Below are 24560 nucleotides of genomic sequence, written 5' to 3'. Positions count from 1 at the left end.
TCAAGAATAAAAAACAAAAAACAGGACAGTGGGGAAGGCATCATGGCTGTACTGTTGCTGCAGGTGAAATGCCCAAAGTATTGATTCCACAATCCAGTACAAATGGGGTGCAGCAAAGACTCATTTCCCAACAGCTGGACTTTCAGCGAACTCTATAATTTGAAACATACCTGAGAAGCCCAAGTAGGCAAAAAAAAAAAAAAAAAAAAAAAAAAAAAAAAAAAAAAGATGACATCTAGCCAGGCAGAATCTTGCCAAATCCCATGTGGTCAAATCTGTGTAGTTTACTATAGAAAAGTTCCTAAGCTTCTTGTCCTGGAACCTGTTTACTCTAATTTCATGCAAAACACTTCAAGGCCAGGAAGTATGGTTTTCTCCTAACCCCCATGCCACCGTAGTAAATGACAAATTACAGGTGTGCAGGCAAGGACAGAGGTGCTTCCAGAAGTAGATATAATGAGAGCAACTAGAAGTGACAGAGAAATGCACAGTCTGTCTCCCCCACCAACCCAACCATGCAATCTCATAAAGTCTTAGACGGAATGGACATGCCAAAGATAAGAGCGTAACTGAAATCATCAGTAGAGTGTTAATTGATGCTTAGAATATGTAGTTCATCTTAGCCATTCGGCAGTCAGTCACACATTTCTTTAAGCTGTTTGTGTATGTGCATGCAGTCTACAGTTAAAATAATAGAAACTTAAGTCCTTACATATATTCATCAATCTGCAATGATGCTGGAGAATTGCGATGTGACTATGTTACTAACCATAGAAAGCAGGGATATGTATGTGTGTATAATCACACACATGCGTCATACGCACATACAACTACAGAACCATAAAATTATATATATATGTATAATTATATATATATATAATTTCCACAAATACAAAGACTATATACGTACAAGGATTAATGTAGCCATCTGCAAAAAGAAATTGTGAGGATTGCTACTGAGACAGCTAAAAAGAATGAGTAAATGAATCCTACTTTAGTCCTGGTTGCCCAAGCCTAGATCTCTGTAACTTTGTGGCAAAGTCCCTAACTTTCTTTCATGTTACTTAGTACAAGCAGACATATGGTTGAAATCGGCTCTCAGTGAAATACTTACGTGCACCGTAGCCACACCATTGCTATACCCAGTACTGACGACGAGGTCATCATCGAGGGGCACCTGGAAAGGTGGATGAGAAACTGTGCTTTGTTTTCTTCTTCAATAGGGAGGGAGGACAGAACAATGAAAAGTAGCCTGACACCTGCCAGCTTCCTCTCTCTGGGCTTCTGTGAGATTCAATGGGTAAGACGGTGGAGATCCTGTGCACACAGACGCTAGAAGTGCTGGAAATTCCTTTTCCCTTGTCCGTATGAATACCACGTCTTGAGCTCTCCTGAGCAAGCCCGCAAAACCAACACAGCAGAAGCCACTTTGGGTTATGTTTTCATTTATATATGGTTATGATAGAACTGGATCTTCATCTCCTTTTGCCAATGGAATAAATCCCTTTCAGTGCCTCAGGAGGAGGCTCATCTCCTCCACTTCCACTGGTCTTTTATTCAAACCCCGTTGCCCCATCCGGCACCTCACTTAAGCCTGCCAGATCCTTAGGTGCTGACACTCTTCTTCCGTCCTTCCAGGAGGAGAGCGAAGGTCAGGACTGGGTTAAGAAAGCCTCCCCTCCGGAGAAGCTCTATTGTACAAATGCCCCCTGATGTGTGGAAGGCGTGGGAGAGGCCATTGTGAGCAAGAGGCCCAAAGAGTTGGTTTCTTGCTCGCTCCAAGGCTGCGGGCTGCCCCTTCCCTCACTTAGCACACTAGTGCAAAGGGGATTCGGTGTGCGTGAAGAGTTGTCAGCCCTTCCTTTAGATTTTAGTAAATGTAGATAACAAGGCCAATTCTCTTGTTCTCCCTGATGGAAGATAGCGTTTACTGAAAAGCCAGTGCATCAAGATGCTGCATGAGGAATGGGTTCTATGAACTTGAGTGACAGAGAGGTTTGGGAAATGAATACTGTTGCCCTGCCCCTGTCCCCATGTCCCTCCATTGCCCATTCTTCCCCAGGGTCACCACAATTACTCATATACATATGAAGGGTGGGGTAGGAATCCTCTATGAACAAACTTGATTAACTTCATTTAAACTAGAGTGTCCCACACTAACTTGACCACCAAACCTTTGTTAGGTGATGCATTTCAGGAAATGCTGGCATAGAGATATTCCAGACTAGATACTCATAGCCTGAGTTTTATACAAAGACAGCGTCATGGGCTGAGTTTTAGTTATTTAAAAATGGCAAGAGGCCCTTACAGCATTAGCCCTGTAGAGAAGAATTAACTGCAATTACATCTCCGGTGGGCCTACCTTGCCGCTCAGGTCAAGAGCTCCTCATGAGATCTTAGACCATCGGCTTGGAATGTGAACCTCTGGTGAAGTCTACACGCTCCCAGAGAAAGGAGACACGTTACCAACCCTGGGGGCCATAAGCACACGTGCCTGCAGAGGCCCAGGCACCAAGCAAGGGCACACAAAGGGCGCGCGCGCGTGCGCGCGCACACACACACACACACACACACAAACACACACACACACACACACACACGTCACGTGACTGCCAGAAACTGGGACCGACTGAAGAGTGCTTGCTGTGGCCAACACCCTGTTGCCTGATCGTCCGGTTTTTTAAGAGTTTGGAGGCAGATTTTTATTTGAGGTCTCTGGACTTTCAAATGTTGGAATATGTCTATATCTCTGTCTATATATCCATATCCATACCTATCTTTTTTTTTTATCTGTGGGCCAATTGTTTTTAATTTTCGCGTTCAATTTTATTTCTCATGCCTACTTACTTCTCCCAAACATGGATTTGTAGAGCATGGAGACAGTTAAAAACTATTTCCAGTCATCTGTGTATTTAAATATGACCTAAAATAATCTGAAATGTGGTAATTAGAAAAATATACGTTAGCAGCCGTTTACTAGCAGCTACTCTTATTGACACAGAAACTAGTTCTTCCAACGTGTCCTTTACTTTGGGAAATTTTCACAGGCCATTGAGGTTTTCATCAAAAAAAAAATCCAGCAGCGGTACATGGGGTAAGCTGTCAGGGGACCCAAAGGCCAATCCGTCAGTTTGGCCATACTTTGTGTGTATGACAGGCCCACGTGGAACCACTGGTGGATGTCCACACGTGTCTTCCCTCTCACTCCTACCACTGCGCCTTCGTGCATACTGTTCTCTTTGACTACAATGTTTTCCCCCTTTTCTTCACCTTGCTAACTCATCCTGATTCTTCCAGATTTGACCTGCGCATCTGGACGCACTTGACAAATTCCTACCTCTCACCTTGGGTCAGGAGACCCTGCTCTGTCCTTCCATGTCCCTACCAAGGCTCTTATTTTTTTTCTGTCTGTTAAAACAGCAGTCTCCCCGAGTACCCAGTTTCTTCATACACTTTGCTTTTGAATTCCCAGTGCCCGGGACATAGCAGGTACTCAATGTATTTTTAAGTAGTAAATAGATACATTTGTAAAGTAAGAGGGGGAACACATGACTTCAAAGGGCCCATCCAGTTATAAAATTTTATAAAAAGGCCTTAATTTACCTCTATTGGCCTCCCAAGGAAATTCGTCTCTGTCATCTTATAACGGTGGAGGTCACCTTTATGCTTGTAAGAGACATTGATGTCCATGTTCAAGTGGAGTTGTTTTATCAGGAGTGAATATTCCGTCAGGCCCTCGATGGCATTAATCGTATCCTGTCAGCAATCAGCAAGGCACAAAAACAGGTTTAGCTCATTTATACGTTCCCTGTATTTACAAATCCGCTTTCTTATGAGAGAGTGAGGATGCACTGACCAGTGGGGAAACTCCAGCTGGCTGAGTGAAATTGGTGAAGGGCTCCTAGGTGGAGGTCTCTCCCTCCCCAGTAAGGATGCTGCTGTTGGCAGGGAGAGGAAGGAAGTGTGGCCTCAGTTCCAAGCTCTCCAGGTGTCCTGGGTGCATGACCTCAGGCCAGTCACTCTTTGCAGAATGCCTCCTAATCCTTGCATGACTGTCTCCTTTTTATCCTGAAGTCTCACCTTAGATAACTCCACAGTGAGGCCATAAATACGTTCTCCCTCTCTATTATTCCCTTTTCATTTTCTGCTTCTACCACTGTAATGTAAGATTTCTTGGCATCCATTACATTTAGTAGCTACTGAACAAGTATTTGTTGAAGGAATGAATGGGTGAACCTTATTTTTCTAGGTCTCATCTTCCTCATGTGCAAGATTGGGAAATGTGGCTGACTAGATCAGAGGCGTCAAACACGTGGCTACCCCGTCTGCCTGTGACATGGCATGACAATCAATGGGACACCCTTCCCTGCTAAGCCTACACTTGTCTCCAAGATGAAATTCACTTGCCTCCTCAGATTAGATAATCACTAAAGTAACCTTAAAGGACCCCTCTAGCTCTAAATTTTATAAACACATAGAAACACATTCTACGATCATCCAAACATTCAAGGAACAGAGAAGATGCTAACGTTTGAGCTCATCTTTGAAAACAGAGCATATTATACAACTACATAATAACTACAAAACATACATACATAAATGAGTTTACACTGGTAGCTAGGCAAACCGTAACAGTCAGTGTTTCTCTCACTTTTTACTCATTTTGGGGGGGGAGGGAATATCAGTACTTTGGTCCACACGGTGGCCTCTGTTCATTACATAGGATGTGATGGAATCACTGATAACCTTACTAGCCCTTCGTGATCATTAAGAATCATAGAGGAAGTACTGGATTTAGAGTCAGGAGATGGGAGTTTTGATTTTGGCTGTGCCACTAACTCCATGAACGAACCTCTTGGGGCTGACTTCCTCCGCTGTAGGAGAAGGGTGTCACTGCAGATAATCTCTAAGGGTCTTTTGACTCTAGTCATTTATTCAGATCTTGGCGGGAGGACGAAAGCATGGGCGACAGAATGAATGTGGCACATGTCGTGCAGGAGGAGGGCAAATGTCTTCAGGAGAGTAAAACCAGACAGAGAAATGTTACCTGGGTTGAATAAAAGCCGCCTCCGTACCTCTGCTCTTCAGATAGCCATCTGATGATTGGGTTAACGTAATTTATGTCTTTCAAGCTCAGACTGGTGAGTAAAGCGTAGGCAGTGGTTTCTACCACGTGTGCTGTACTGGGGTTAGGTGTGGATGTGCTTTCCTGTTGAAGATCATCTTTCCAAAAGCGATAAATGACTGGATCGCCTGAACATCAACAAATCACATTCATTAATGTGATTAAAAATGTGAATTTGAGGGGCGCCTGGGTGGCTCAGTTAGTTAAGTGTCTGACTCTTGATTTTAGCTCAGGTCATGATCTCACAGTTTGTGAGATGAAGCCCCATGTCGGGCTTTGTGCTGACAGTGTGGAGCCTGCTTGGGATTCTCTCTCTCCCTCTCTCTCTCTGCCCCTCTCCTACTCATGCTTGTGCTCTCTCGCTCTCTCTCCCTCTCTCAAAATAAATAAATAAATTTTAAAAAATACATGTGAATTTGATATACTTCTAACAGGTTTCTAGACGTTTTTACTGGTAGTGGCCTTCTGATTTCTAGAAGTTTCTTACTCTTTTGTAAGAAGAACTTCTTCAAGGTGACCAGTACATAATAAGATCTCTTAATACAGTGCTCTCTGTCTTTACTCAAAAAGGTCATCATGCAAAGTCCGCATGTACTGGGGAGAAGCAGTACTGTAAAGGGAGACGTGTAACCAACTGGTAACCGGTACACCCAGGTTCTAGTCTCTGCTCTACTAGGAAATGACCATGTCATTTTGGAAGAATTCTGTTTTGTTCTGTGGGACTCATTTTCTAATACCTTAAAGTGTACATAGTACTTATTTCCTTGCAGTGAAACTCAGATGAGATACCAAATGTAACTTTTATCAACCAGAGAGCACCATACACATAGAAAGCTTTATTGTTATTATTGACACGGTGAGATAAATTGGAGAACTTTTCTCCCTGACAGAAAAAAAATCTACACCCTAGAAATTGAGATCACACCCAAAATCTTAGTTCATTCTTTTTTAATCTCTTCGAGTTTAAAGCACTAAAGATAATTTCATATATGTAGCACTTTTCATAAATTAGGTTCTAAATTATATTTGTTATTACTGTAGTAATTTAAACTGTTACTTTAAGTCCTTTTTTGCGCAAATTATATTTTAAAAAACAGTGAGGCATATTTGGAAATTATTTTTGAAGATTAGTCAAAATTTTGAAGTATCTGTTTACAATTCATAATTACATTATTTACATGACTTTGGGTAATGCTTCCCCTCCCTCTCAGAGACTCAGATTTGCTGTATTCAGAATAAAAGATTTGGTTTTTAAGGATACTTGCAGCTCAAACATTATTTGAATTATTAAGATCTCTTCTAGCTCTTCAATTCTATGATTTTATGATCCCTATCTTACAAGACCCAAGACATTTCTTTTGTGTTATTTTAAAAGCACTGTACAAGTGGTTTCGAGGTATATTTTATGATTCAGTCATTTTTAAACGATGACAGAAATAAAATCTTGTAAATAGTGACACACCTCGTGTTAGATTTATTAAGCTTTCAGAAAACCTCAGCCAGAAGAGGGCTCAGAAGTACCCAACCATATCCATGCTGGTACGGGCACACTGGCCAATGATCACTGCTACCCTCTTTCCATTTCTTTACTCTTGACCTATAGGAAGTGGTATCTTTATGTTTCAAAATGAAACACATATATAGACAACTCAGTACAATATAAGCCAGAGTGGAAAGTGCAATAAACTGGTAATCAGTACACCTCTGATAAAAAATCCTCCAATGCCTTCCCTTTTCACTCAAAGCAGAAGTTAAAGGTTTAGTGCTTCCACTGCCCCCCTCCCCTCCACCCACCCAGTACCTTGATGTGAATGAGACACAGGCACCTTTTGCTCTGGGCAGAAGCAGACCCAAACTAGGATGCATGGCTAGGGGGATGCACGGGCTGGATTTCAGCCTCAGTTCACTGGCTTGGGTGGGGGCTGTCTACATTGCACAACTGTATACAGGGGTCTTGCAGAGCTCGTGTGATGACCTCCAAGGCTGTATATGACCTTCCTTGTCATTCATGGAGCTCCAGGCACCCTCCTGCCTCAGGCATTTGCACATGCGGCTTCTCCATCAGGAACATTCCTCAAGATATCCACCAGCTTGCTTCCTCACCTCCTTCAGGTCTCTACTCAAGTACCACCTTCTCAGTGAGGCTCAAGCCTGACCACTGTATCTAAAATTACAACCTACCCCTTCTCCTTGTCTCCTTTCCCTGCCTTATTTTGCTTCCTATCAATCATCCAACCTATTCACTGTATGCAGTATTTTACTTACCATGTTTGTCTGTCTCTCCATAACTAGAATGTAAGTTTCACAAGGACCTGGATTTTTTTTTTTTGCTTTGTTTTGTTTTATTTTGGTCTGTTGCTTTATCCCCAGAACCTGGAACAGTATCTGGTACATAGGAGGTACTCAGTACATAAGCTGCGTGAATGAATAACAGCACTTAATATATCGTATTGTGACGGTTGGTTTCTCGAGGGCAGACACCGTGCCTTACTCAACTTTGCCTGCCCTAACCTCCTTCACAGAATTAGCATGCTTAAACGCTTGCTGAAAATCTACATGCTTAAACGCTTGCTGAAAAAATTGTGTGAAATAAGTCATACCTTTAACCAAAGCTTTCTTCTTCAGGGCTGAGACAATTGAACGAAACTGCGGGTGGGTTTTATCTCCCAGGGAAAGAGCGTAAGCAGCAATGGCCAGTGTAAAGGTGCTCTGGGCTGAGAGGGTATTTTCAAGCAGAAAGGTGTCAGCTTTAGTGATAGCCGTGTTGATTTTCTGGAAACAAGAGCAGAGGGTACCTAAGTTTGTCAAGCCTCAACCTGTCAACTGATGCGAACCACCCCCGGGAGGGCACCATCCTGGGGCAGGCAAGGCGAAGGGTGGAAAGAAGACTGTCCTCATAGAAGTGGATGGTGTCTCACTGGAACAAATCCCTCTGGGAGAAGGAGCAGAGCCTAATCTCAGAAGGGAAAACGTGCTCGTCCAAACTGGGTTAGGCCTTTTGCCCCTGGCAAAGGGCATCTCTGGAGACGTTTTCGCCTTTAGTTTCTGCTTCCCGCAGCAGATGCAGCCCCTGGGAAGGAGAAGCCAGGCCTAGACTTTCACCACTCCGCCTCGGCAGAGCTGGGACAGACTCACATTTTCAAACAGAGTTTTACTAAAGAAAACCATAAATAGCAGGAAAAGAACCAAAAGCTACCAAAGTGCTTTTTGATCCTAAGAATTCCTGGGAACATCATCTCTATTACTCGGTCCCGACTTAAGCGCGTGAGGAGGAAGCCGGAGTGATGTTGTGGTCAGCTCTCCTGGCTCCTCCCGTCCCAGCTCCACTGCCCCTCCCTTACGCACCAGTGGGTGTCAGCTTGTCCTCTAGGCCCCTGGGAACTTGTCCTTGTTGACTGTTTTGCCTCGTTAAGTATAAATAACAATTCTCTTGGAAAAAACTACAAACACTATTTTGTTCTGTGGCTGAGACCCTATAACCCCCTTTGGGATTTTCCATGCCTGTTCTCTATGCTGGTTTGAAGGACATGTCTCATTCGCTTCCGATTTGTAAGCAGGCACGTTTGACCTCAGTGTGGGATGGTCTCTCCCCCGATCAGGGAAGCTCCTGCTCCCTTGGAGTCCTTCACATTGATCCACGCAGGCGAATCCTCTCCTCTCTCCCCACAACTTCCAAGCAAATGAAATGGCACAGCCCAAAGAAGCAGACAGGCTATCGTGTGTTCTCAGAGGTTCCACAATACGAGATGCCTTGGGTGTAGGGTAACAGTCACATCCGCATCAGAACATTACCAGAGATGCAGGCAGGAGGCAGAGGAGACGCCGCCATTTTCCCATGTCAGCCACAAGTTACTGGTTCTACTGTCAGCTCCACAGTTTGCTGGCCTGTGACACTGGACAACTGAATTCACCTTACCCAGGGTCTCTAATACCTATCATAATTCTGAAATCCTTTGATCCTGAAACTAAATTTATTTTCAAGGTGGCCCCTCCCACTAAATGGTTAGGAAACAGAGGATGGGTGTTGGAGAAAGGAAACTCTTACTTACCACCAGGGAGCATATATCAAAAGCCTTTCTAATTCCAATCACAGCAAAGGCTGTCAGATATAAGGTGTTCTCTCGGGCTTCGACAGGCAAGGTACCCTACATGTAAGCAATGTTTTAAAAACAGAATGAAATGGCGTCCTCACAGTAAAATGACCTGGGTCTAATCTCCGTTTTGAGCCTGATCTCGCCCTCTCCCTTCATCATCAGTCCTGCAGGACTGCTTGCCATTTCGCAGCAAGATCTGGGTCTTTCTTACTTGCATATGTTCACGTGACTTTCTCCTCCTCATCTCCCCCCTCTGAAGCTCCAATTCATACCTCTTCACCACAAACTCTCCCCCTCCTTCAAAACTCTGTGAGGGACACCTGGGTGGCTTGGTTGCTTGAGTGACCGACTTGAGCTCAGGTCATGATCTTGCGATTCATGGGTTTGAGCCCAGCGTTGGGCTCTGTGCTGACAGCTCAGAGCCTGGAGCCTGCTTTGGATTCTGTGTCTCTCTCTTTCTGCCCCCTCCCTGCCCCGCTCGCACTCTGTGTGTGTGTGTCTCTCTCTCTCTCAAAACAATAAACATTGAAAAAAAGTTAATGGGGCGCCTGGGTGGCTCAGTCGAGTAAGCATCGGCTTCGGCTCAGGTCATGATTTCATGGTTGGTGAGTTTGAGCCCCATGTCTAGCTGTGTGCGGACAGCTCAGAGCCTGGAGCCTGCTTCAGATTCTGTGTCTCCCTCTCTGCCCTTCCCCTGCTTACACTCTGTTTCTCTCTCTCTGTCTCAAAAATAAATAAACATTAGGAAAATTTTAAAAACTATTTTAAAAAAAAAGACCCTGTGAAAATGCCATCTCCTCTCTGCAGCACTATCCAGCCTCTGTTCTCCCATGCTATTTCCTCTTAGGGCAGTAACATTCCAATGCGATGCTTATAAGACCTTCTAAAGTGCCCTCTATTTACCTCTCCAGCGTTATTTCACGCCACTCACCCCCTAGCTCTCTCAGCCCCAGTTATTTGAGTGAACCTCCCTCCCTCTCCACCTCAAAATGCCAGGCACACTGTTTGCGTAAGATGGAACATTCTTCCTGCCTCCCTCCTACGTATTTCCCAGGGTCCTGGCCAAGTCATTTTCTTCAATTCCCCCACACCAGATTAGATCCCCTGCTTTCAGTGAAACTGTATTTCCCTTTTCTTAACATGTATCGCACACTTGAAATAACTTGCTTGTGTCTGACTTCTCTGCTAGACCATAAGCTTTATGGCCTCAGTGACTACATTAGTTTAGTTCACTGTTGTGCCTCTACCATGCAGCCCTTAGTTCCCATTCAGTAAGTGTTTCTCGTATGAATAAATGAACACACACAGTTATATGTAGATTAGTGTTGTGAGTATGTAGAGCCTACTTTCCTTACCAGTGTGTGAGCTTCTCTGTGGCAGGCCATCCTTCCCGCACCTCCTCCCAGATTGTACTCAAAATAGACCCTTGCCTGTATTAGGTGCTCAGTGAATGGTTGTCGAATAAATAAGGATAGATGGATGGATGGATGGATGGATAGGTGGGCATCTTAAGTGAAACATTGTTGTAGTATTTTACTCTTCAAATAGCACCTGCATGGTGTCAGTTGCCCTCCATTTCTTGTGGGAGTCCTAATCTGCTATTGGTGCAGCAGAGTACCATTATGAGCCCCATGTTAGCCAGGGAGGGATTGGGTTAGGGCAGGCAAAAAATAAAATAAAATAAAATAAAATAAAATAAAATAAAATAAAATAAAATAAAATAAAATAAAATAAAATAAAATAAAATAAAATAAAGGCTGTTGAATCTTAAAGGAACATTCTAAGGAGCAGAAGATACTGTAATGACATTTTGGAGAGATACTATAATTGCTTTGTAATTCAAGTTTATAAGTAGATTCTAACCTTAAACAACACTTTGTTGCAGTTTAACAAACTGACCCCAATCTCTCTTACTAACAGGATGTAAATAGAGTCTCGCCTTTCAAGACAACACCTTGCAGCCTTGACCTGTAAGAGGGCTCTAAACTTCACATACAGGTTCTCTACCAAGGGTGTGGGGACATATTAGTACATTTTACCTGTTCTGAGATCTCTAGCACTTACACCCCATGAGCCACCAATGCCTGTTACACAAGATGATGTCAAAGACATCACTCATGTAACCTATACTGAATTTTCTGAACTTTCATATTCTTTGCTTGTACATGACAGGAGTTTCTTAAACGGTTATGTATGTTTTCTCTTCTTGAAACTCCTAAAATAGGATGAGAACAAAACTCAAACTTGTAAATTAAACTGTTGCTAATCTGTATACTTGGTTTCCTTACCTGTAATTTTATTGGTTGATAGTCTGAATTCTCCTTGAAAGATCCATTTTCTAGTTGACAATTCTCCACCAGCCATAATAAAGTATTACAAATTGAATTTTGGTTCTGTTCTATGTATTTATTTAATTGTCCAAGCACTCTTAAAGCAAAGGCTGTTAACCTTTAAGACAAAATCACATGACGAATATTTAGATGTTCAATCCCTATGGGCTCCCAATTTATAGTGTGTTTTAGTTAATACAATATTTATTCTTTAAAAGAAAATAATATTTTTAATCATACAGTTCTGAAGTAAGTTGTCACCATTGCACAGAGGAAGAGAAGATTTTAGGAAGATCTCCAAAAGCATTCAGTCAACAAATGTGAACAGCACATCTTTTGTGATTGCAGTATTGTTGGCCAGCACACAAACTAAAAAGTGGTGCCTGATGATTAAAAACAAAATTACTCTAAAGTTAAAGACAATAGTGGTGAAGCAAATAGTTTTGAGTCAGGGCATGGACACATGAACTTGAGACATTGAGGAGCAAAATCCTAAAACTCTAGATTGTAAAATGGGTAAAGCCGTCTAATCTAAAGTCTTGTCCAAAGCCTGAATTTTCCTCCCCAACATTCATGGGAGTGTTTGCCTTGCTTCTCCTTGAGCCATGCCATTGATGCAGAACTCACCACCTCACAAGGAAGCTTGAGCTATCATGATTACTGAGGTGTTTTGGTTTTTTTGTTTTGTTTTGTTTTTGCTTTTTGAAGCAATTCTCTCAAAGAATACGTAAGAGTATCTAATTCATAAGCCCACAACGCCTCTACTCCCTCCTCCCGCTCCCGTTCTCTCTCTCTGAGCTGCCAAGAGCTGCCCACTCTTTGGCCCCTCAGGTGCTTTTGAAAGTCAGCCCACTTGACTTTCACCCTCACTTAAGAAATTTATTTTCATTTTTCTTTCTACAAGGAATGATGCATTATTCTACGTACTTTTTTTTGTATCTTCCTTATATTTCTCAAAAAAATATTTTGAAAGTATTCAGGTACTGACCATTTTATTCTGTGTATATGTTTCTCTCAAGGAACTTGTAGAGTTGGGTCTGGGAAAGTACCCAAATATTTCTGTGTTTCTGGCTGAACTCAGGCTTGCCTAGAACTCTTGAGAGGTATTTACTGAGAGGTGTCTACTGAGAGGTTATTGTATCTTCTGGGGGGAAAGGGGATTTTCTGTTCTCCAGGCATTTAGTCCCCAGCTGCTGCTGTGCTGGTTTCCAGTCTCACCAACACCAACCCCTTGCATCCTGGTTGGTATCCTCCAGTCGGCGTGTTCCAGGGGTCTATGTGTCTTTTAAAATGTGCCACCCACACATGGTTAGACCCACTTCTAAGGTACAATCCATGGGACTTGATCACTGATTGGATATAGAACAAAAAGGAAAGGGAAGATTCAAGCTTTAGTATAGAGTATTGCTGCCCACATATTAAGGAAACAAAAACAAAAGAATGAATTTGGCATGGATTATGTTTGAAGGGCTTTGATTCCCAGATCCCTAGAAATATGGATCTGGAGCTTAGGAAAAAAGTTAGGCCTTGAGACATTAATTAGGGAATCACCTGTGTAGAAATTATGGAAATCATGGGTTAGGATGAGATTGCACAATGAGAAACTACAGAAAATAAGAGGGTCAAGAATGAAATCCTGGGGACTGTCAGTAGTTAAAAGGGCATAATATAAAAGTCAGTTATTCCAGATTGTAAAGTTCTTTTTTTTTAAATTTTTAATGTTTATTTATTTTTGAGAGAGAGAGGACAGAGTGTGAGCAGGGGAGGGGCAGAGAGGGAAGGAGACACAGAATTGGAAGCAGGCTCCAGGCTCCAAGCTGTCAGCACAGAACCCATGAACCGTGAGATCATGACCTGAGCAAAAGTTGGACACTCGACAGACTGAGCCACCCAGGCGCCCCGTAGATTGTCAGATCCTTAAAAGTGTTTCACACAGTTGAATCTACAAGGCACCTGGAACACCATGTTTTCATTAAATATTTCGTCAGCACATGATAGCATTTTTTTGAAAGCAGATTGCCTTATAGCCTTTCAATTAATTTCAATGGTCTTTCCTTCAAATCATCAGAAATAAGGAGGTTATCATGCTTCACTAAATAAGCACTTCGTGAGCACCTGCTATGTGTCAGGCATGTACCAGGCACGAAGAACACTTGGAACTGCCCATGTGGAGAGTACATTCTAGTGGCAAGATAGACTACACGTGAGATAAGTAAGAATGTTAGTGACAAATTTTAAGGAGAAAAGGAAAGCTTGGGATGAAATGTTGGGATGAGAATGAGATTAGAATGATTAGCAGAGGCCTCGCTGAGAAGGTGACTTTTGGTAAAGACCTGAGGGAGGTAAGGGAACTAGGCACTGATGCCTGGGGAGGAGCATCTCAGACAGAGGGAACAGTCAGTGCAAAGGCCCTAAAGTGGAAGCATCCCGCTAGGTTCAAGGAACATCGAAGAGGCCAGTAGGGCTTGCGTGGAATAAAAGAGAGAAGTGAGGGATGCAGTTGGAGAGGTGAGGCGAGGCCAGACCAGGTAGGGTAGTTCACAGTAAGAAGTCTGGTTTTTACCCACGGTAAGTTGGGAAGCTCCTGAACCATTTCGAGTGATGTGACCTAACTTATGTTTTAACAGGGTCACTCCAGCAGCTGTGTTCAGCATAGACAAAGAAGGGCAAGGGCTGAAGACAAAAGACAAGGGGAGGCTAGTGCAATAACCCAGGTAAGAAATGATATATTACTTGGTCATCAAAAAGAATGAAATCTTGCCATTTGCAACAACATGGATGGAACTAGAGTGTATCATGCTAAGCAAATTAAGTCAGTCAGAGAAGAGTAAATATTGTATGATTTCACTCATATGTGGAATTTAAGAAACACAACAGATGAACATAGGGGAAGGGAAGGAAAATTCAGATAAAAACAGAGAGGGAGGCAAACCATGAGAGACACTTGAATACAGAGAACAAACTGAGGGTTGTTGGAGGGGAGGTGGGTGAGGGGATGGGCATTAAGGAGGGCACTTGTTGGGATGAGCACTGGGGGTCATACATAAGTGATGAATCACTAAATTCTACTCCTGAAACCATTATTACACTACATGTTAACTAACTTGGATTTAAATAAAGTTAGAAAAAGAAAGAAAGAAAGAAAGAAAGAAAGAAAGAAAGAAAGAAAGAAACAAACAAACAAACAAGAGTGGCTTGGACCAGGATGGTGTGATGGGGTTGGTGAGAAGCAGCCAACTTCAGGATATGTTTTGAAGGTACAGCCAAAAGTATTTGCTGGATCGGATGTGGCTTGTAAGAGAAAGAGGGCAATGAGAAATTACTAGACTTTTAGCCTGAGCAACTGGATGAATGGACTTTCCATTAAGACCGTTATTCTTTAGTTAGTTAGGCAACCATTTTATGAAAATGCAAATCAAAACCTTTATACTCACCAAGTGCTAGCACTGCCACCCTTCCACATGCTGTAAGAAGAGTCAGCATTTCTGTAGGACATGATGCTCACCATCCCTATGAGGCACCAGAGAAAGAACACAGTGCTTCACTGACCTCTATCTCTACTCACAGAGTGCTTTATTAGCTCCTGGGAATGGTAAACTTCCTTCGGTGTTGGGCAGCACGCATGTGCTCTGTGGCCAACGTTAAATTTCTCAAAAGAAGTATGTGAACTGCTTGAATGGGGAATTATCAAGTAGAACATTCTGAGCTCATTCAAGAAGTAAGGAAGTGCTCTGTAGAGGTTGGAAGGCAGATGTCTTGTCTCTCGTCCAGGCATTTTGGTAAGTTAAGCCAAAATGCTACAGAAAATAGTGTTTATTTATGTAGTTGCATCTACCTCACGATTCTCTTTTTGTAGAAATGCTTTTACAATCATGTGTTTGTATAATTCATAAAATTATATATTGGTTTAATGGCACCATTGGTTTAAGAACCACAAGATCTTTAGGTATAGTGTGTAAAATGGATTTTTTTTTTTACCTTCTTTTAATTTTTTCCTCAGGTTCTGGTTTTGAATAAGTGAATTAGTAGAAAAAATGTTCCAATTTTTTCCTGCTTCCAGGTAGTGAAAAACATAGAATACTGGGACAATGCTCATCAGTTCTGCTTCTGCATTCCCCTTGGGGAGGTGGGTAAGAATGTCAATGCCTTCCTGACTCAGAACTGTAGACATGACCTCTCCTATAAGCAGTCCTGTAATAGACAAACAAACAAAAACTCAAGGTAGACGAAATCAATTGCTATCAACTTCTGAGTAATGGTATATTTTAAACAGAGAGCAGACTTGGGGTGTCTGGGTGGCTCAGTAGGTTAAGCGTCCAACTTCGGCTCAGGTCATGATTTCATGATTCATGAATTTGAGCCCCATGTCGAGCTCTGTGCTGACAGTTCAGAGCCTGGAGCCTGCTTTAGGATCTGTGTCTCCCTCTCTCTTTCTCTCCCCCTCCCCCCACACACTCTGTCTCTCTCTCTCTCTCAAAAATAAACACTAAAATTAAAAAAAATTTTTTTTTAAATACAGAGAAGAGCAACTCTCTCTGTTCTTTCCTTTTTATCTAAGCAATTGAATTCCTTCTTAGCTGGGGAGAGACAAAAAAGATCTGGTCAGGAATATGGATTTAAAAGAAACACCAAGGAGCACCTGGGTGGCTCAGGTGATTGAGTGTCAGACTCTTGATTTTGTCTCAGGTCATGATCCCAGGGTCATGGGATTGAGCCCCACCTGGGGCTCTGCACTGAACATAGAGCCTGCTTAAGATTCTCTCTCTGCCCCTCCTCTGCTCTCTCTTTAAAATAAAATACATTAAAAAAATTAAAACAAAAAAGAAAGAAACATGAAGAATAGCCTTAAAAATAACCACTCAAATATGGTGGTAAGATGGTATAATGTAGTGGGCAGATTACTGCATAGAGGACATGGAAAATTAGTTGTCGTTCAACCTGATAGCTTTAGACATTGTAGACCCTATTAATCAATTGCTCCCACAAAGGAAAGCAAAAGCCTGGACTGTGAGGGCTTTGTCCATAACTCACCATGCAATGTTGGGCAAACCAGTATTTACACATCCAATAGGATCGCACATGATTAGAAAAGTTGTTCCCTGGGGTGCCTGGGTAGCTCAGTCTGTTAAACATCTGACTTTTTTTTTTCTTTTAATGTTTATTTATTTTTGAGATAAATAAAGAGAGAGAAAGACAGACATACAGACAGACAGAATCCAAAGCAGGCTCTAGGCTCTGAGCTGTCAGCACAGAGCCCGATGCGGGGCTTGAACTCATGTACTACAAGATCATGACCTGAGCCGAAGTTGGAAGCTTAACCGACTGAGCCACCCATGTGCCCCTAAACATCTGACTCTTGATTTCAGCTCAGGTCATGATCTCAAGTTTTGTGAGATTGAGCCCTGTGTCGGTGCTGATAGCGTGGAGCCTGCTTGGGATTCTCTCTCTCTCTCTCTCTCTCTGCCCTTCCCACCCTCACACTCACTTGCACGCTCTCTCTCTCTCAAAATAAATAAATAAACTTAAGTTTTCTCCAGTACTAACATTCTGTGAGTCCAGGGCTCTCTCTGAGCTAAAATGTAGTCAGGACATTCTATTATTTTAATGATCTGTTATTGACTTATAAAGGCTAGGGACGAGGGAAAGCCCACCAAAGCTTCCCCTTCCGCCAATGTACCAGAAGGAAGAGAACCCCTTTGGGACTGATGTTGTGTTTCAGTAGAGCAGTGCACCCCTGGTGAGGCCACGTGTATGTCGAAGAGCCTTGTCTGGTGCAAGAGTGGTCGCTAAGATCATGGAAAGTTTTAGAGAAGTCTTTGGGTCAATGACAGCCGCCCACCCTCCATCATGGGAGCATGAACCTCTATTTAAATCAGGCCAGTGGAAGAAGACGGTTGGAAAAGTGGTTGGAGGTTTGAAGGTGGAAGGGGTAGAGATGGATTTGTATATGCTGCTGAGGAGAGAGGAGGAGAAACAGAATAATCACGAGGATATTTGATGGTAGTGCGAAGCATAAAGTGAAATGAGAAATAAAAATGGCATATGTCAATTTACCTTTTACGCTCACGATCCTTTTGACTTTTGTTTTGGGGACCAAATCTAATGGTATCCTGTATGGGAACTCTTTTCGTCTACTAACGACACCTGAAAATTAAAAAAAAAAAAAATTAGATTGGGGTGGTTGGGCGGATCAGCTAGTTAAGCATCTGACTCTTGATTTTGGCTTAGTTTGTGATCCCATGGTTCATGACATTGAGTTCTGCATTGGGCTCTCTCTCTGCCCCTCCCTCCCTCCCTCTCTCAAAATAAATAAATAAACATTTAAAAAAAATTATTGGATTTACACAGAATTCTTGAGGGAGCACCAGTAGCAGATTATTTATAATATACCAGCTTCCGAGGAATTGTTTTAAAAGACTCTTTTATAATAACATTAAAGTCTAAAAAGGAAATTAAAAATAATCAAGGATTTTTATCAAACCCTAGGCTTATATAATCTCTTTAAATAGAGCATTCAATTTAACTGTAAGCTTCCTGGTCATTACAAGATAGGAAATAAATAGGATATATAAATTTTATCCACCAGAAAAAAGGAGCATGCCGTTTTGTCCAAAGAGAGAAAATTATTCTCAGAACTGAAAGCTAAAAATAACTAAAGTAATTCCTTAGTCAAGGGTACATGAGATTATCTCCTTTGGGAAACATGCCCTGAAATTCTTTCCAATCTCTCTTGATTTAACTTAGACACTTTTGCTCTATGTGCAATAACAGAGTTTTAGCATACCTGTATCAGAGCATTTTTCTACTTTAATCATTGGTTTATTTCACAAAAATGACATTTATCATTCTATTGGTAGAACAAGCACTCTGCCGAGCTCTTAAATGCATTGTTATACTGGATCTTACAACAATCCTGTATGCCAAGTCTATTGTCATTATTTTTATTTTATAGATGAGGAAACTGAGGTTTGGAAAGCAACTTGCTCAAGGTCACAGAGCTGTGCAGATGGGGCTTGGATCTGAGCTCAGGAAGTTTTACTGCAGAGCCCACAGCAGTCACCACAAAGAGACCCCCCCCCCCCCCCACACACACACTATTGTCTTTCCAAGAAAGCTCTGAGGGCAGGAACCATCTCTTATTAAATGTTGTAATCCCAGCATTTAGCACAGTCCCTGGCACAGGGCAGATGTTAACAGACAATAGTGACCTTTTGCCATTCAATGGACAAGCCAGAGGACTTTGCAGAAGAGACAGGAATGTTCCTCAGGTAACTTCTTTCTTCACTAACCTTTAATAAATGCCGAGGATATAATATTGAAATAAAACTCAGTGAAGACATTTAAGAGGTTTGCGGTGTGGTTGAAAGAGCATGGGGTTCAGAAGGAGCTCACTCTATACGTGGCACCGGGCAGGACACTTCAGCTTTCTATGCCTCACTGTGCTCCTCAGTTCAACAGAGGCAATCACATTTTCCTCCAAGGGTTTTTATGAGGGCGAAAGTAATACAGACAAAGAGCCTGGCAAACAGTTCATGCTCAATACATTGTACTTAATGACAGTAGGCTCTCTGAAATTATCTAGATTCTATCCCCCACTATTTTTCCACTGATGCCCACCCTTGACTATCTCAATTCTCATTAGCAACTGTGCTCCCAGATGGAAAAGGTACAGAAGAGAAAACTAAAACTAAGAGAAGTCAATTTTACTCTTTGTCAGAAAGCATGATAGAAGACTCATCAAGACATTACATAAGAAGCTGGATGCCAGAGGTGGGGCCCCTGGGAGGCACAGTCGGTTAAGCATCCTACTTCAGCTCAGATAGGGATCACAGTTCCTGAGTTCGAGCCCTGCATCAGGCTCTGTGCTGACAGCTCAGAGCCTGGAGCTGCTTTGGATTCTGTGTCTCCCTTTCTCTCTGCACCTCCCCCACTTGTGCTCTGTCTCTCTCAAAACTAAATAAACATTAGAAAAATTGTAAAAAAAAAAAAAAAAAAAGGTAGATGCCAGAGAGATTAAAACATTTACGAGTTAAATCTGTAAAACCAATAGGATACAACATTATCTTTGTGAACTAAGGGTGGGGAAAGACTTCTTAAAGATTACCCCCCAAATATATAACAGCCTTAAGGTAAAATTATAATGAATTTGACCGTATCAGAGTAAAGGATTCCTGTTAAAATTATTGCTCAAAAAAGTACACCAGGGACAAAAATCTTAGTATATGTGCTACCAAAGCAAGCACATCAGAGACAAAAATCAATAGACAAGAAAACCCAAATGGCAAATAGGAAATAGGGCAAAAGATAAGAATAGGTAATTCACAGAATAGGAAGCGCAAATGGCCCATAAACATATGGAGAAAGGTTAAAAATCATTTGTAATCAGAAGACTCCACATTAAAACAACGAGATATTGTATGCCCAAGCGGCACATTTTATAGATGCAGGTAATAATACCAAGTGTTGGTAAGGATATAGGCAGATGACAAGCTTTATGCAATGCTGGTGGATCTGAAAGCAGCACAGTGGTTCTGAAGACCGATATGACAGCCGTAAATAATATTCAGGATATGTATGCCCTTTGACCCAGGGGTCACACTTCTGGATATACAGTCCAGCTAGAGGCTGATGCGGATTTGTAAAGGGAGACGTGTAAGGATGTTCAGCATGGTTTATGGTGGTGGAAAATCTGTCGCTAAGAAAAACTGTGGTGGAATAGACTCGGAGACACTATGTAAGAAGCAGTGACTATTTCTTTAAGACAGAGTGTTGCGTTTACAAACTTGCGACATAGAATAGAATGTAGACGAGGATTTGAGTGCATGCCAGGAAGAGAATGGAACTAAGAGTAGGGGTCAGCAATGCAGGGAGAAAACACGAGAGGGGCCTGCCCTGACCGCCAACGATGTGGTGTGCCAGGAAGAGAGGAGGGCGAGACGGGCTCCCTGCAGCCGAGGGAAGAAAGGATTTGGAGGCAAAGGGCTCGTTGGGGAGAGGAAGCAGGAAGTCAAGATGAGGGCTCGTGGGACTGAGTTTCCAAATTTAGTTCTCATTTTAAGCTGATGTCATGCAATTTTAATTACAATTTGCTCTGACACTTCCTTCTCCCTCACTGACATATAGTTTTTCAAATTTTCAGCGATGTTATTGTCCATTTACTTTTCCAAATACATCTTAGCCTTTTTTTTTTTTAATGGAATTTTAGGGGCATCTGGGTGGCTCAGTCAGTTAAGCGTCAGACTTTGGCCCAGGTCATGATCTTAAGGTTTGTGAGTTGGAGCCCTGCCTCTGTCAGCGCAGAGCCTGCTTAGGATTTTCTTTCTCTTTCTCTCTGCCCCTCCCCAGCTCACACTGTCTCTCTTTCTCTCTCAAAAATAAATAAATAAATAAATAAACAAACAAACAAACACTTAAAAAATGGAATTCTATAAAGTATCATACTGGTATAGAAATTCCAATATATAAATATTGGAAGTATTTAATAAAATCTCCAAACTCAACTGGACAGAATTACTTGTCATCTTTACCCTATTTAGCTCTCCAGAAAGTAACAAAGCTGCTTAAATCTAAATTGTCTCAAACAATAAGGGAAAAAATCAGATGGCAAGATTGGAAAGAGACATAGGCATATTATTTATTTGATCAAGATTTTTGATGGAGAGATTTATCTCCAGATAAAAGATCATTCCCATCTTGTGGCCCTGATGTCCACGCCTGGGATGTGTAAGACAGGGCCATTTTGGGTACAGGAGGCATTAAAGGTACAAAGGAAGGAAAGCCAAAGGACACAGTGGCTCTGAGGCTTGATTTAACTGCACGAGGCCCCAAACCTCAGGATTTGAAATATCTCTACCCACAGATCCTTCACAATGGACAGGCTGGAAGAAGGTCTGTGGGAAGCTAAAATTAAAGAAAAAAATTAGCATGTGCATGTAGGATGAATTTTTCTTTTTGTTACTCTGTTGAAGTCATCCTTAGTATGCTTATGATTCTCAGCTGATTTAAATGTAAACGTCTGAATTCTTTGCTTTCTCAGAGGAAATGGCTTTCTTGATGTGTAAGTAAACTTTTTTTCTCATTGCTATATCACTGAAAGAAAAGGAAAATGATTGGATGCAATAATAAGGTAAATTTTAACCATTTACTAAGGACTATGGAAGGCTGTCTTCTTTGTTGTTGAAAAGAATTGTTAGCTGAACACATTCTAAATTTCATATATATATTATAAATATAAATATTTATATTTACATATTTATTTCATATATGTATATATTTAGGCCTTGATTAGATGCTCAAATGTTTGCAAAATTCTAACTGCGAGAAGATTCAGAATATCTTTATTGATGGGTAAAATCAGGGAAGCAGGAAAAATGAGGAATGGGTTAGTTAAGTGATTAATCAGCATTTTTGTGTTTTCAAATCATGCATGTTAAATTAGCACATAGATGACTTTTTCTTAGGTGTTCTTTGGGTTGATGGCTCTATAAGAAGGTATTGTAAATTATTATTGTGATAGATACAAAATGACTAATATATAAAGAGAAATCATGCAATTATTACTATTTCAATGCTTTGCACTAAAACTAATGGAATTATTTTTCTTTGTTCTAAACACGTTCAGATTACAGTATAACACATGTAATCAAGAATGTCAATGAACTAAGAAGTGGTATTTCTGACCCCAGACAATTAACATTAAAAATTTTTTTTAATGTTTATTTTTGAGAGACAGAGTGCAAGCAGGAGAGGGGCAGAGAGAGAGGGAGACACAGAATCTGAAGCAGGCTCCAGGCTCTGATCTGGCAGCACAGAGCCCGACATGGGGCTTGAACTCACAAATTGTGAGATCGTGAGATCGTGACCTGAGCCGAAGTCGGTTGCTCAACCAACTGAGCCACCCAGGCATCCCCAGACAATTAACATTTTAAAAAACAGTGTTTCAGGTTACCTATACACTTGAATTTCTAGGGCAAAAGATAACGTATAAAATACAAAATCATTTTGCCTACCATAAATACCCCTTGGGTCCAGAGTAACACCAGCATAACTTTCCTTTTTGACACCTTCTGGCTAAAAAGGCAGAAAACATTCAGTCAAGAATATAATTAAACTTAACTCCCTCAGTTAACTTGTTCCTCATTTAACTGTAACTTAACTTGTTCACTGGATTTTGGATGCCCCCTTCAAATGACAAAAGAACATAATTAAATTTATTATGACCTGAATTCTTGGATCCACTTGACCACTTTCTGATTGAAAAATCATTTTTTTAAAGGTCAAATATGTTTAAATATTTACATTAATACATGCAAGGATAAGATTTTCTGGCTATTTTCATAATAGAGCAAATACTTAAATAGAAGTTATTATAAGCCAGGTAATTGATCTAAGTGCTTTGTATGTATTAGCTCATTTAACCTCAAAAAATACTCTATGAAGTAGATGATATTATTACTCCCATTTGATAGATGAGGAAAATGACACATAGAGAAATCAAGAAACTTATCCAATGCACACCGCTTGTAAGCAGTGGAGCCAGGATTCAAACCCAGAGAGCCTGTCTTCAGAGTCTGCGCATGGAAACACCATGCAAGGATGCATAGAGCATGCCTTGGACAAAATAGGTCAGTACATGTTTACTGAAGTGATTTCATGGCTTAAAACAGAAATCAGAGAATGAAGACCCAAGAAGGCCCAGTTCTGTCATTAACTAGCCATGTGACTCTTGGTGAGAATCTTAATCTTAGTAAAATAACATGAAAACACTCAACAGACTATGTGGGTAAATAGTACTTTAATAAATGATAGTTTTCTTTTTTACCCTGTTTACTCATTTGTAAATGGAAAATTTCTGTAGACTATAAATCCTAAACTGTAAATGCATGGGCTGTATCTTATCTACTGTTATATCTCCAATACCTGGCATAATGTCTGGCACATAGATTTTAAGACCTTCTGAATGTGCTAGGGGGAAAAAGCTTGAAAGGCTATATACCAAATTGTTAAAGCTGTATATCTCTGGGTGTGGTAGTTATCAGTGATATAATTTTCTTCTCTGTGGTTTTTCAGTATTCTATATTTTCTACAATAAGCAAGTATCATTGTTTTATTTAAATTTTAAAACACTATGTCAGACTTAAGGAAAAGTTATGATAATAGTAAAAAAAAAAATCTGAGATAACCTTCCCCCCCAGTTTCCCACAAATGTTACCATTTTATTACATTTACATTATTCTTCTCTGTGTTCTTTCTGAACCACTTAGTGATAAGTTGCTGACATTTTTTTTCAGACTGGAAAAAGTTGGGTTTTTTTGTTGTTATTGTTCTTTTCCTTTCTTTTTAAAAATTTTAATTCCAGTGTAATCAACATACATCATTATATTAGTTCCAGGTGTACAATATAGTGATTCAACAATTCTATACATTACTCAGTGCTCATCACGGTTAAATGTACTCTTAATTCCCTTTCTATGAAAAAAGTGTTTTTAAAAAGAATCAGAAAAAGCGTATTTTTCTTACCACCACTCGTAATGTTTTTACTAAGATTTCTTTTCCAAGTGAAGTCTCCAGTGAAAAGTTGATGTTGTGGAGGCCGATTTCCAGGGGAAGCACGCTGAAGGTCACCAAATGACTGGAGGAACCTTCTACTCTCTGGGATAGACATTTGGAGGGATTTATGCCCTGGTGGCCAATGGCTTGGCTTCCGGATGTACAGATTCCCTCCACGGTAGACATTTTAACACAGAACTGAAATATCACCAGTAAACAGTTACATTAAAACACTTTATGATAAGGAAAGTATGCCTGGACCATGTTTGTCTGGATACAAACTCTCCCTGATATTTTTACAGTGTTAAATAATCCCTTAGATTCTAAGGCAGAGGAGAAATGTGTATCAAAATCCTTATACAATTTAAACTAAATCCTCAAGCAATTACTTGACATTGGGGTCTTATAATCATAGAATTTAAATATATTTCAATGTCAGCGGCACCTGGGTGGCTCAGTTGG

At 41.1% G+C, this 24560-nt stretch overlaps 1 protein-coding gene across 1 annotated transcript in view; it reads right to left on the bottom strand.

Annotated features, from left to right (window-relative positions):
• The window catches only part of LOC106986632 (complement C5), a 91494-nt gene that overhangs the window by 24254 nt on the left and 42680 nt on the right, over positions 1 to 24560 (bottom strand). The window contains exons 21-31 of the mRNA XM_015084812.3: positions 24069 to 24296; positions 22559 to 22619; positions 17604 to 17693; positions 15528 to 15740; positions 14984 to 15059; positions 11508 to 11667; positions 9175 to 9270; positions 7726 to 7897; positions 5048 to 5253; positions 3604 to 3756; positions 1115 to 1177 (exon numbers count right to left, since the gene is read on the bottom strand). Coding sequence (XP_014940298.2) covers positions 1115 to 1177; positions 3604 to 3756; positions 5048 to 5253; positions 7726 to 7897; positions 9175 to 9270; positions 11508 to 11667; positions 14984 to 15059; positions 15528 to 15740; positions 17604 to 17693; positions 22559 to 22619; positions 24069 to 24296 — 1518 coding nt within the window. The remainder of the gene's footprint in view (positions 1 to 1114; positions 1178 to 3603; positions 3757 to 5047; positions 5254 to 7725; positions 7898 to 9174; positions 9271 to 11507; positions 11668 to 14983; positions 15060 to 15527; positions 15741 to 17603; positions 17694 to 22558; positions 22620 to 24068; positions 24297 to 24560) is intronic.

Source organism: Acinonyx jubatus, chromosome D4, assembly GCF_027475565.1.
Source record: "Acinonyx jubatus isolate Ajub_Pintada_27869175 chromosome D4, VMU_Ajub_asm_v1.0, whole genome shotgun sequence".
Lineage (NCBI taxonomy): Eukaryota > Metazoa > Chordata > Mammalia > Carnivora > Felidae > Acinonyx > Acinonyx jubatus.
Note: the sequence above shows the minus strand (reverse complement) of the source record. Positions and strands in the feature narration are given on the sequence as shown.